This window comes from Bubalus bubalis, chromosome X (assembly GCF_019923935.1).
Source record: "Bubalus bubalis isolate 160015118507 breed Murrah chromosome X, NDDB_SH_1, whole genome shotgun sequence".
Taxonomy (NCBI): Eukaryota; Metazoa; Chordata; class Mammalia; order Artiodactyla; family Bovidae; genus Bubalus; species Bubalus bubalis.
Genome location: NC_059181.1, coordinates 35976160 through 35990540, shown reverse-complemented (window position 1 = coordinate 35990540; position 14381 = coordinate 35976160). Strand labels below are relative to the sequence as shown.

General features: G+C 38.6%; 1 protein-coding gene across 1 annotated transcript in view; it reads right to left on the bottom strand.

Annotated features, from left to right (window-relative positions):
- Positions 1–1097: 1097 nt before the first annotated feature.
- CFAP47 (cilia and flagella associated protein 47) overlaps positions 1098–14381 on the bottom strand; it is a 497722-nt gene continuing 484438 nt past the window's right edge. Inside the window, exons 63-64 of the mRNA XM_006066421.4 lie at positions 9087–9246; positions 1098–1326 (exon numbers count right to left, since the gene is read on the bottom strand). Of these exons, the coding sequence (XP_006066483.4) occupies positions 1114–1326; positions 9087–9246 (373 nt within the window). The 3' untranslated portion in view covers positions 1098–1113. The remainder of the gene's footprint in view (positions 1327–9086; positions 9247–14381) is intronic.

The window sequence follows — 14381 nt, the reverse complement described above, 5'->3', positions numbered from 1 at the left end:
TATGCTGTCTAGGTTGGTCATAGCTTTTCTTCCAAGGAGCAAGAGTCTTTTAATTTCATGGCTGCAGTCACAATCTGCAGTGATTTTGGAGCCCCCCCAAATAAAATCTGTCACTATTTCCATTGTTTCCCCATCTATTTGCATGAAGTGATGGGACCAGATGCCATGATCTTAGTTTTCTGAATGTTGAGTTTTAAGTCAACTTTTTCAATGTCCTCTTTCACTTTCATCAAGAGGCTCTTTAGTTCTTCTTCTCTTTCTGCCATAAGGGTGGTGTCATCTGCATATCTGAGGTAATTGATATTTCTCCCAGCAATCTTGATTCCAGCTTGTGTTTCCTCCAGCCCAGTGTTTCTCATGATGTACTCTGCATATAAGTTAAATAAGCAGGGTGACAATATACAGCCTTGACATATTTCTTTCTCAATTTAGAACCAGTCTGTTGTTCCATGTCCAGTTGTAACTGTTGCTGCTTGACCTGCATACAGATTTCTCAAGGGGCAGGTCAGGTGGTCTGGTATTCCCATCTCTTTAAGAATTTTCCACAGTTTGTTGTGATCCACACAGTCAAAGGCTTTGGTATATTCAATTAAGCAGATGTTTTTCCGGAACTCTCTTGCTTTTTTGATGATCCAGCGGATGTTGGCAATTTGATCTCTGGTTCCTCTGCCTTTTCTAAATCCAGCTTGAACATCTGGAAGTTCACAGTTCACTACTGTTGCAGCCTGGCTTGGAGAATTTTAAATATTACTTTACTAGTGTGTGAGATGAGTGCAATCATGTGATAGTTTGAACATTCTTTGTTCAACAGAATAGAACATTTAGAATAGATTTAGTCAGTTTTAAAATAAAATGCAGAAGCTCTATTATATTGATACTTGAAATAGTAGTTCTCAGAAATATCTGAAAAATGAAATAACCATCATTGAAATATATTTAACTCTACTTAACACCAAGAATGGCAACCCACTCCAGTGTTCTTGCCTGGAGAATCCCAGGGACGGGGGAGCCTGGTGGGCTGCCATCTGTGGGGTCACACAGGGTCGGACATGACTGAAACAATTTAGCAGCAGCAGCAAGACCAAGAAATATTTTGAGAAAAACAGTTTTCTTTTATTTATTGTTCAACATCAAACGAGCCCCCTTGATCGTAGAGGATACCCCTGTTCTTGTGAGTTGAGCATTTTCATAGAGAAAATTACGCCGACGAGCTGGCTTTTTGTCAAACATCTTGTTACGAGCATCAACTTTGGCCTTTACTTTCAATGGCAGTATGGAAATTTGAGGTAACCCATTGATCTCATACAACCAGTACATATCTTCTGTCTAGAAACAAGGAGAGGAAGAGACTTTATACACAATATCCAGGGACTCAGAAAAATGTGAGAAAATACTTATCAAATTAACAACTTCTCTCTTCTCCATGTAAGGTATGGGAAGGGCACAAAACTGAAACTGCATTTGTGCATTAAGGGCACAAATCTGATAAATAAATGATTAGTGTGGAAAATAAATTCAGGAATGCATTTGGCTTTATGAATTAAAAAACATTCAATAAAAAGTCACACTTAGAGGTCTGCCCTGTGGGTGAAGCCATCTATTTGGTTTGCAGGAGACTATCACCTAGCATGAACTATATGTAATGGAAATAATACCTTGCAGGATTTATCTAAGGGAATTTCAATATGGCTATAGAACCAACTGGTATGATGTCAAGCTTCTGTTTTTAAGATTATGAAAGTACATCATTAATATAACTACCTGTAATTATTGAGCATGGTGCAAACTCATTAATGAAAATCAAAATCTAAATCCAAGTCAGTACAGCTTACACAGGAATTTACTTAAAAATCCTTCATTTCTTCTGCATTTTTGTACAGAATGACAATACTGAATTAGGTTGTCTAGCATTTTCTGCACATTTATGTTCATACTTATATCACATTGCTCTTACAGAGTTTTCTGATGCTACCTGTGTTTATCCAGGACTTCTACCTCACATAAGAATTGTATCATGTATGTTCAGAAAACTCACTCAAGAGAAGTTCAGGTCAAGAAAATACTGTAGTCATTATCAGGATTTAATATGTAATGTGATCTCTGTCAATGAATGTTAAATTCAGGAATTTCTTGCACATCTGGAATGGTCCTGTTTTAATTGAAACTGGCCCTTCTATCCCAGGAGGACCAACCCCACGTCCAAGGAGCCCTGGCTGCGCGGGCGCAGGAGGGCCTAGAGGAGCTATCACACGTTGAAGGTCAGGAAGGGCGGTGGTAAGGAGATACCCCTCGTCCAAGGTAAGGAGCAGCGGCTGCGCTTTGCTGGAGCAGCCGTGAAGAGATACCCCATGCCCAAGGTAAGAGAAACCCAAGTAAGATGGTTGGTGTTGCAAGAGGGCATCAGAGAGCAGACACACTGAAACCATACTCACAGAAAACTAGTCAATCTAATCACGCTAGGACCTCAGCCTTGTCTAACTCAATGAAACTAAGCCCTGCCCGTGGGGCAACCCAGGATGGGCGGGTCATGGTGGAAAGATCTGACAGAATGTGGTCCACTGGAGAAAGGAATGGCAAACCACTTCAGTATTCTTGCCTTGAGAACCCCATGAACAGTATGAAAAGGCAAAATGATAGGATACTGAAAGAGGAACTCCCCAGATTGGTAGGTGCCCAATATGCTACTGGAGATCAGTGGAGAAATAACTCCAGAAAGAATGAAGGGATGGAGTCAAAGCAAAAAGAATACCCATCTGTGGATGTGACTGGTGATAGAAGCAAGGTCCGATGCTGTAAAGAGCAATATTGCATAGGAACCTGGAATGTCAGGTCCATGAATCAAGGCAAACCAGAAGTGGTCAAACAAGAGATGGCAAGAGTGAATGTCGACATTCTAGGAATCAGCGAACTGAAATGGACTGGAATGGGTGAATTTAACTCAGATGACCATTATATCTACTACTGCGGGCAGGAATCCCTCCCAAGAAATGGAGTAGCCATCATGGTCAACAAAAGAGTCCGAAATGCAGTACTTGGATGCAATCTCAAAAATGACAGAATGATCTCTGTTCGTTTCCAAGGCAAACCATTCAATATCACAGTAATCCAAGTCTATGCCCCAACCAGTAATGCTGAAGAAGCTGAAGTTGAACGGTTCTATGAAGACCTACAAGTCCTTTTAGAACTAACACCCAAAAAAGATGTCCTTTGCATTATAGGGGACTGGAATGCAAAAGTAGGAAGTCAAGAAACACCTGGAGTAACAGGCAAATTTGGCCTTGGAATACGGAATGAAGCAGGGCAAACGCTAACGGAGTTTTGCCAAGAAAATGCACTGGTCATAACAAACACCCTCTTCCAACAACACAAAAGAAAACTCTATACATGGACATCACCAGATGGTCAACACCAAAATCAGATTGATTATATTCTTTGCAGCCAAAGATGGAGAAGCTCTACACAGTCAGCAAAAACAAGACTAGGAGCTGACTGTGGCTCAGATCATGAACTCCTTATTGCCAAATTCAGACTTAAATTGAAGAAAGTAGGGAAAACCACTAGACCATTCAGGTATGACCTAAATCAAATCCCTTATGATTATACAGTGGAAGTGAGAAATAGACTTAAGGGCCTAGATCTGATAGATAGAGTGCCTGATGAACTATGGACTGAGGTTTGTGACATTGTACAGGAGGCAGGGATCAAGACCATCCCCATGGAAAAGAAATGCAAAAAAGAAAAATGGCTGTCTGGGGAGGCCTTACAAATAGCTGTGAAAAGAAGAGAAGCAAAAAGCAAAGGATAAAAGCAAAGATATAAGCATCTGGATGCAGAGTTCCAAAAAATAGCAAGAAGAGATAAGAACGCCTTCTTCAGCAATCAATGCAAAGAAATAGAGGAAAACAACAGAATGGGAAAGACTAGAGATCTCTTCAAGAAAATTAGAGATGCCAAGGGAACATTTCATGCAAAGATGGGCTCGATAAAGGACAGAAATGGTATGGACCTAACAGAAGCAGAAGATATTAAGAAGAGATGGCAAGAATACACAGAAGAACTGTACAAAAAAGGTCTTCACGACCCAGATAATCACGATGGTGTGATCACTCTCCTAGAGCCAGACATCCTGGAATGTGAAGTCCAGTGGGCCTTAGAAAGCATCACTACGAACAAAGCTAGTGGAGGTGATGGAATTCCAGTTGAGCTCTTTCAAATCCTGGAAGATGATGCTGTGAAAGTGCTGCACTCAGTAGGCCAGCAAATTTGGAAAACTCAGCAGTGGCCACAGGACTGGAAAAGGTCAGTTTTCATTCCAATCCCAAAGAAAGGCAATGCCAAAGAATACTCAAACTACCACACAATTGCACTCATCTCACACGCTAGTAAAGTAATGCTCAAAATTCTCCAAGCCAGGCTTCAGCAATATGTGAACCGTGAACTTCCTGATGTTCAAGCTGGTTTTAGAAAAGGCAGAGGAACCAGAGATCAAATTGCCAACATCCACTGGATCATGGAAAAAGCAAGAGAGTTCCAGAAAAACATCTATTTCTGCTTTACTGACTATGCCAAAGCCTTTGACTGTGTGGATCACAATAAACTGTGGAAAATTCTGAAAGAGCTGGGAATACCAGACCACCTGATCTGCCTCTTGAGAAATGTGTATGCAGGTCAGGAAGCAACAGTTAGAACTGGACTTGGAACAACAGAGTGGTTCCAAATAGGAAAAGGAGTTCATCAAGGCTGTATATTGTCACCCTGCTTATTTAACTTATATGCAGAGTACATCATGAGAAACGCTGGGCTGGAAGAAACACAAGCTAGAATCAAGACTGCCAGGAGAAATATCAATAACCTCAGATATGCAGATGACACCACCCTTATGGCAGAAAGTGAAGAGGAACTCAAAAGCCTTTTGATGAAAGTGAAAGTGGAGGTGAAAAAGTTGGCTTAAAGCTCAACATTCAGAAAATGAAGATCATGGCATCTGGTCTCATCACTTCATGGGAAATAGATGGGGAAACAGTGGAAACAGTGTAGACTTTATTTTTGGGGGCTCCAAAATCACTGCAGATGGTGACTGCAGCCATGAAATTAAAAGGCGCTTACTCCTTGGAAGGAAAGTTATGACCAACCTAGATAGCATATTCAAAAGCAGAGACATTACTTTGCCAACAAAGGTTCGTCTAGTCAAGGCTATGGTTTTTCCAGTGGTCATGTATGGATGTGAGAGTTGGACTGTGAAGAAGGCTGAGCACCGAAGAATTGATGATTTTGAACTGTGGTGTTTGAGAATACTCTTGAGAGTCCCTTGGACTTCAAGGAGATCCAACCAGTCCATTCTGAAGGAGATCAGCCCTGGAATTTCTTTGGAAGGAATGATGGTAAAGCTGAAACTCCAGTACTTTGGCCACCTCATATGAGGAGTTGACTCATTGGAAAAGACTCTGAGGCTGGGATGGATTGGGGGCAGGAGGAAAAGGGGATGACAGAGGATGAGATGGCTGGATGGCATCACTGACTCGATGGACGTGAGTCTCAGTGAACTCAGGGAGTTGGTGATGGACAGGGAGGCCTGGCATGCTGCAATTCACGGGGTTGCAAAGAGTCGGACATGACTGAGCGACTGAACTGTACTGAACTGGCCCTTCTATCCAGTTCATAGTAATTAAGTATTCAGAATCAATGAGTCTGGCTTTGTTGTTGAGCTGACAAACCAAGAACCATACTACAACTGGGTTAAATAACATTTTACTTCATATAAGGATGTTCAATTTGAAAAACACAGCTACATTTTGGTGATTGTGCATAAGTGGTTGTAAATGTTTATAAGTGACTCACTTATAAACTTATAAACACTTATAAATGTGTATAAGTGACTCACTTATGGGTACAAATGTATGAGCTACATAAAGGAACCTGCATCCATGCCCGATCTTAGTGGGTACACAGTTGTGAACTATGTGAAGGGATGTACTCTCCCATTCAGAACCTAGTGATACACATGGTAACTACATGTAAGGATCTGTTCTTTTGCCCAACATATCTACAAGACCATCTGAAAATAATTACAGATAAATACACTTTTAAATCCTAAATGTTACTGTATACATTTCAATTAAGATTCAAGTAATTTTGCAGTAAGTGATACTCAGAAATCTCTTGCATTCCTATACACTGACAACCAAAGATCAGAAAGATAAATTAAGGAAAAAATCCCATTTACCATCACATCAAAAAAAAATAAACTACCTAGGAATAAACCTATCTAAGGAGGCAAAAGACCTATACTCAGAAAACTATATGATACTGATGAAAGAAATCAAAGATGATACAAACAGATGGAGAGATATACCATGTTCTTGGATTGGAAGAGTCAATATTGTGAAAATGACTATACTGTCCAAAGCAATCTACAGATTCAATGCAATCCCTATCAAACTACCAAGGGCATTTTTCACAGAATTAGAACAAAAAATTTTATAATTTGTATAGACACACAGAAGGCTCCAAATAGCAAAAGTAATCTTGAGAAAGAAAAATGGAACTGGAGGAATCATGCTCTCTGAATTCAGACTATACAACAAAGCTACAGTCATCAAAACAGTATAGCAGTAGCACAAAAAACAGGAATATAGATCAATGGAACAGAATAGGAAGTCCAGAAATAAATCCACACACCCGTGGGCAATTAATCTACGACAAAGGAGGCAAGAGTATACATTGGAGAAAAGACAGTCTCTTCAATAAGTGGTGCTGGGAAAACTGGATAGGTTGATATAAAAGAAAAGAAATAGAACATTTTAACATGATACACAAAAATACACTCAAAATGAATTACAGACGTAGATGTAAGGTCAGATACTATAAAACTCTTAGAGCAAAACACAGGCAGAACACTTTTACATAAATCAAAACAAGATCTTTTTTGATCTACCTCCTAGAGTAATGAAAATAAAACCAAAAATAAACAAATGGGGCCTAATCAAATCTACAAGCTTTTGCCCAGCAAAGGAAACTATAAACAAAATGGGCAGATCTGCTGGAAAAGGGATAGGCTACCCACTCCAGTATTCTTGGGCTTCCCTTGTGGCTCAGCTGGTAAAGAATCCGCTTGCAATGTGGGAGACCCTGGTTCGATCCCTGGGTTGGGAGATCCCCTGGAGAAGGGAAAGGCTACCCACTCCAGTATTCTAGCCTGGAGAATTCCATAGATTGCATAGTCCATGGGGTCGCAAAGAGCCAGACATGACTGAGTGACTTTTACTTTCAAATGGATATTTAGTATGCACTGGTATTAAGGAATTATTATTAATTTTTAGATATGATAATGGTATCATGGTTAAGATTTTTATCTTTTAGAGATCAACAGAGAATATTTGTAGGTAATAGGAAGTCTTGGATTTTCTTCAAAATAATATGGGAAGTGAGGAAGAGGGTGGAAACATACTTGAAACAGGACTGGCCTTGGGTTGATAAGAGTTCATGTAGGATGATGAGTGCACAGAGAGTAAGTATTCTCCCCATTTTGGGGCATGTTTTAAATTCTCCATAATAGAAATAGGATCAACAGTGATTTCTTAAATCAAAATAGTGATTTCTCAATTTTCCCCATATACACTTTATCAAACTACACTACTTCACACTAATCAAAATGTTATATTCTCAGTTGATACCATATAAACTTATTCTTTCACAGAAACCCTTCAGTTCTGCTGCTAGTGATTTAATTGTCAAGTCTTCACAGGGAAATCAGAAACAGAATTTTGTTGGTAAAACTTCCTAAGTATTAATAGTTAATTTCAGAAATATCCACCATATGTTATAAACTGAATATAATTTTATTCACAAATCTCTCTTTAAAATATCACTTTAAGAAGTAAGCACATTAACATCATAATTGTAATCAAATATTAACTCAGGAAATAGTTATGTGCAGCAAGGCTCCAGATGCTTTATATTTTTATTACCTGGATTGTAAGGGGTCTCAAAAAGATGAAAAATAAATGCTCTTCTCAAGCAATATTCAATATTTTTCTCTATTCATTAAAACACTAACAACACATTTTTCTGCCAGTGGGGCTGCCTAATTAGTGTCTGATTCAGAAGTCTAGTAGTCACTTTGGCATCAGTAGTTGTGTCTCGAAATATGACTACAATTCCCTTATGCCTCTGCTACTGAAAAAAGACAGTGGGAATAGACATCTTTTCCAAAATAACTTGAAGGTTACCTTTGGCCAAAAGTTCATAGTAGGACAGATGTGGGAAATTTTATGGAGAAATTCTACTTACTGAATAAATTTTCAGAGTTGTATTTACCTTAAATTTTAACAAAATGATCACTTTAACATTATTTTATATTAATGGCCCATTTCACACTATTTTGTTTCAATTCAAAATAAATTTTATTTTGTTTAATTTTCTTCATTTTAGACCTTAACATTTTCCTAACACCTTATCCTTTATCCTTTGAAATTAAAGGCTTCAAAATCCCTATTGGAAATCACCTAAAGTCTTTGAATAAAGGGGTGTGGTGTTCAGTTGTGTCCTACTCTTTGCAACTCCATGGACTGTAGCCTGCCAGGCTTCTTTGTCCTGGGAATTTTCCAGGCAAGAATACTGGAGCAGGTTGCCATTTCCTATGCTGGAGATCTTCCCAACCCAGGGATTTAACCTGCAACTTTTGCATCTCCTGCATTGAAGGCAGATTCGTTATCTCTGAGCTACTTGGGAAACCCAAAGCCTTTGAATAGGTTATTATAGGAAATCATATGTCTATACAAATCACTTTTCAGTCATTATTTATCTCTTCCACAATTCCTCAGTGTGGAAAAGAAGCAATTTCCTATTTCCATTGATGATAACAACATTTGGGTTATATTTCACATTTAAAATTTCTTTTTTTACCAAAAGGAAATTAAAACAAGCAAAACAGTTGAAATATGTTGACTTTTGCAAGATAATGTTGCTTTATCTTTACCACTGATTTATGTTTACCACTGATCATTGAGTGAAAGTTTTTTTCCCAAAGTCATTCATTGAATTTTGTGACATCAAATATCCTCGACTATTACCTTTCTAGAACTCACCTGTATTGCTAACGTTGCTTTGTATTTCCTGCTGTACATTGTGGGTATAAAACCCACAGTGATGAGAGTTCCTTTAGGAAGAAGTTCTCCAATCTGAGGTTTTACAAAAAATTCAGGATCACTGCCAGGTAGGAAGAATGCCATGTATGACTCAGGATTTCTGGAACAAAAATATATTATCAATGTTTAAAACTTTATCATTGCCTTGTTCTCTGTATGAAAATTGGGGATAGGGCTTGGCTTATATCCCATTGCATAGGACTACAGTTAAACGTTAATGGTGCTTTACAGCCATGAGTCTGATACTTTTTACTTTATGGAATGCTTACAGAATAACAGTGATTGGGCATTTAAAAAAATTACTGGAGTGTCATTCTCTCCGGGGTGACAAAAATGGAATCTTAAAGATTTTTAAAATCATATCTTATTTCTATAGTGTGCAAAGAATACAATGCCATTACTATAAAAACTGGAAGAACCCAATGTCCCAAATGAAAATTCAATTATTTGTAAATAGTTCAGTTCAGTCGCTCAGTCGTGTCCGACTCTTTGCAACCCCATGAGTTGCAGCATGCCAGGCCTCCCTGTCCATCATCAACTCCTGGAGTTTACTCAAACTCTTGTCCATCGAGTCAGTGATGCCATCCAGCCATCTCATCCTCCATCGTCCCCTTCTCCGCCTGCCCCCAATCCCTCCCAGCATCAGAGTCTTTTCCAATGAGTCAACTCTTCGCATCAGGTGGCCAAAGTATTGGAGTTTCAGCTTTAGTATCAGTCCTTCCAATGAACACCCAGGACTGATGTCCTTTAGAATAGACTGGTTGGATCTCCTTGCAGTCCAAGGGACTCTCAAGAGTCTTCTCCAACACCACAGTTCAAAAGCATCAGTTCTTCGGCGCTCAGCTTTCTTCCCAGTCCAACTCTCACATCCATACATGACCACTGGAAAAACCATAGCCTTGACTAGACACACCTTTGTTGACAAAGTAATGTCTCTGCTTTTTAATATGATGTCTAGGTTGGTCATAACTTTCCTTCCAAGGAGTAAGCATCCTTTAATTTCATGGCTGCAATCACCATCTGCAGTGATTTTGGAGCCTCCAAAAATAAAGTCTGACACTGTTTCCACTGTTTCCCCATCTATTTCCCATGAAGTGATGGGACCAGATGCTATGATCTTCGTTTTCTGAATGTTGAGCTTTAAAGCCAACTTTTTCACTGTCCTCTTTCACTTTCATGAAGAGGCTTTTTAGTTCCCCTTCACTTTCTGCCATAAGGGTGGTGTCATCTGCATATCTGAGGTTATTGATATTTCTCCCGGCAGTCTTGATTCTAGCTTGTGCTTCTTCCAGCCCAGCGTTTCTCATGATGTACTCTGCATATAAGTTAAATAAGCAGGGTGACAATATACAGCCTTGAGGTACTCCTTTTCCTATTTGGAACCAGTCATTGTTTCATGTCCAGTTCTAACTGTTGCTTCCTGACCTGCATATAGGTTTCTCGAGAGGCAGGTCAGATGGTCTGGTATTCCCATCTCTTTCAGAATTTTCCACAGTTTATTGTGATCCACACAGTCAAAGGCTTTGGCATAGTCAATAAAGCAGAAATAGATGTTTCTCTGGAACTCTCTTGCTTTTTCAATGATCCAGCAGATGTTGGCAATTTGATCTCTAATAACTCAATATCTAAAATGCCTGACCACAACAGCTATCATAAAGTCTTGTTTTTACTATTATTCTAATGTGATATTTGCTTACTTCTTTTCAGTTTTCTACTTGCTAAGTGAGATGTAAGTAATTTATAGGTTCATTAAAAATTCTTGGGCCTGGAGATGAGCTGCTACGATCTGAAATGAACTGAGTGACATTTAAGATTCAAGTTACCATCTTGAAGTCAATGTAGATTACATTTGAGATGAATACTGTGAAAGAAGTTGAGGAACTTCTTGGTAGAGGAAAGCAGGAGGGAGACCGAGTACATGGGAGGCTGTGAGAAATTGAAAATCCAATTGACAGTGGAGATGCAGGCAGAAGGTAAAGAACAATTTCCTAGAATTAAGATCCAACAGTGAAACATCAAAGAGGACATGGGAGATTTAGGTTGGGACTCAGGGATCCTTTCAGTAAATGAGTATTGAGTTTCACAGCAGGTGGTATGAGAGAGTGGATTATGGACAGAGATGACCTAGACTGAAATCCTAGCTGTATGTAGGAGCATGACTTCAGGCAATTTAGTTTTTTGGAACCTCTGTTTTCATTCCATTAAACTGATAATCCCCATAAAGATTATTATCTTTCCTGGCATATGGAAAGTACCTGATAAGGACTAATAATATTAACATATTGATCAATATGATTGTTACTGTTTTAAACCATTTTATTACCAATGCTAGGCAATGATGCATGATCCAACAAATAAGAAACGTATAAAACAGACTATGCTGAGGGGTGATGTCAGCAAGATGGCAGAATAGAAAGCCCCAGATCAGTTCCATGGAGACAATGATTCAAAAAGACGCAGACCAAATTCCACTGTGAGAAATTCTGAAACCAGTTAAGAGCGTCTGCCCTCCAGATGAGTGTAAAGTCAGCTACTCTGAAGCTATTAGGAAAATTCGTGGCAGGCTCTCACCACAGTCTCTCCCTCCTGAGCACAGTAGCACAAGATTAGGAGGAGATTCTCAGGTCCCACTTCTCCCAGGTAAGGAAAAGAGAAGAGTAGACTAGACACCCAACATTTGGACAATGGGGGTATGGAGCTGCTGGGGGACTGACTTCTGTCTTGCCTATCTTGAAGTACTGATGAGACCTCATACACACTAGATGCATGGTAGTTTCTGAGAACACAAAAGTACTGGGCAGGGTACTGATGCTGCAGAAGTCCTATGGTAGGGCAGATAGAAGCTGATATAACCCAGAAGGCTCTCCCTAAGTGCAGAAAAAGGAGAGTGGAACATATACTCAAATTTCTAGCTTCTTAGTAGGCTGCTTAAGGTTCTGCTTTTTGTCTTGCTTGTCTCATGGAACTGAGAGAACCTGACAAACTACATGACTAGAGGCTGCTGAAAAAAAAAAAATCTGGGTAATATGCTGCTGCTTCAGAGTGCTCATAGTACAAAAGACAGACACCAGAGGGAGGAAGAGATTACAAACTACTGAAAAAAGAAACTGGCAAGCCCCTCTAATTAGTAATCTTCACACACAAGTTCAGAAAGACATGTGAAAGTGAAAGTCACTCAGTCGGGGCCAACTCTGCAAGTCCATGGACTACACAATCCATGGAATTCTTCAGGCCAGAATACTAGAATGGGTAACCGTTCCCTTCTCCAGCGGATCTTCCCAACCCAGGGATTGAACCCAGGTCTCCCACACTGACGGCAGATTGTTTACTAGCTGAGCCACAGGGGAAGCCCAAGAATACTGGAGTGGGTGGCCTATCCCTGTTTTAGCAGATCTTCCTGACCCAAGACTCAAACCAGGGTCTCCTACATTGCAGGTGGATTCTTTACCAACTGAGCAAAGAAAGACATATTCAACAGAAAAGATTTGAAAGTCTCCCAAAGTCTTTAGTTGCACTGATTGTTGAAGATCTTTCCCTGCATTAAGCCAGTTTGTAAAGAATGGGAAAGGCAGCTATTTTTCCAAATGTGTCGATACCAACACAAAGTTAAAAAGGAAATGAAGAAACAAACAAACAAAAAATATGCTGTTAAAGAAAGAAAATAGATCTCCAGAAATGTACCATAAAGAAGTGGAGGTATAGAAATTACTTTGCAAATTATTCAAAATAATTGTCATGAAGACGTTCAACAACATCAGGAAAACAATGCATGAACCAAAAGAGAATTTCAACAAAAAGACAGAAAATATTAAAAAGACCAAACAAATTTTGGAGCTGAAGAATGCAGAAACTGAACTGAAAAATTTACTAAGGGTTGAGGTCCATTTGATTCAGCAGAAATAATGAGAGAACTGAAAGAAAAGTCATGTGAAGAGGAGCAAAAAGAAAAGTAAATGAAGTAGAGTGAAGAAAATCTAAGGGACTTACACAACAATATCAAGAGGACTAATATACACATTATGAGTCTCAGGAGGAACAGAGAGAAACAGAAGCAGAAAGCTTATTTTTAGAAATAATGGACACAAACTTCCCAAATCTGGAGAAGAAAATGAACATCAGATTAATGAAGTACAAAAGGCTCTAAATAGGATGAAATCAAAGAACTCCACAATGAGACACATAATTAAAATGTCAACAGTTACAGACAAAAACAGAATTGGAAAACAGCAAGAGAAAACGAACTTATTACATACAAGGGAATTCTTGTAAGACTTCCAACAGATTTCTCAGCAGAAACCATGCAAGTCTGAAGTGAGAGGAATGATATATTCAAAGTGGTGAAAAACAAACTGCCAACCAAAAACACTATATCTAGCAAAAAAAAAAAAGTCCTTCAAAAAGGAAATAGATACTTTCCCTGACAAAGAAAAGCTAAGGGAGTTAATCGCCACTAGATCTGCTTTACAAGACATGCTAGAAGGAGTCCTTTAAGTTGAAATGAAGAGAGTAAATAGCAACACAAAAGCATTTGAAAGTATAAAGTTCACTGGCAAAAATAAGTATAAATAAAATACACAAAGCTAAATATTGTAACAGTGGAACATAAATCACTTAGTTGTGCCATAAAAGTTAAAAAACAGTTTATAAAAAAATATTAAAAGAAACACAATAAAAAATGTGTAACTTGTACATCACTAAAGAAGTGTAGAGATTTTGTATGCAATTGAAGTTGTTATCAGCTTAAAATGGATTGTTAAACTTATAAAATGTTTTATGTAAGTCCCATGGTAACCACAAAGAAAACACCTACAGAAGATACCCGAAAGAAAATGAGAAAAGAACCAAAGCATATTACTATAAAAAAAAAAAAGCAATACAACACAGAGGAAGATAGCAAGATAAGAAAAGATGCACAAAAGAGCTGTAAGACATACTGAAAAAAACAAAATGGTAAGTTCCTCTGTATCATTAACTACTTTAAATATTAATAAATTAAACTCTCTTCAAAAGAGACAGTGGCTGATAGGATAAAAATACAAGATCCAAGTATGTGCCGTCTACAAGAGACTAAATTTGGGTTTAAAGATACACATAGGCTGAAAGTTAAGGGGAAAAAAGAATATTCCATGAAAATGGTAAACAAAAGAGCATGCCTAGCCTTACTTCTATGAGGCAAAGTAGACTTAATAAAAAACTGTCAAGAAGACAAAGAAGGATTTTATATCAAATCAGCTT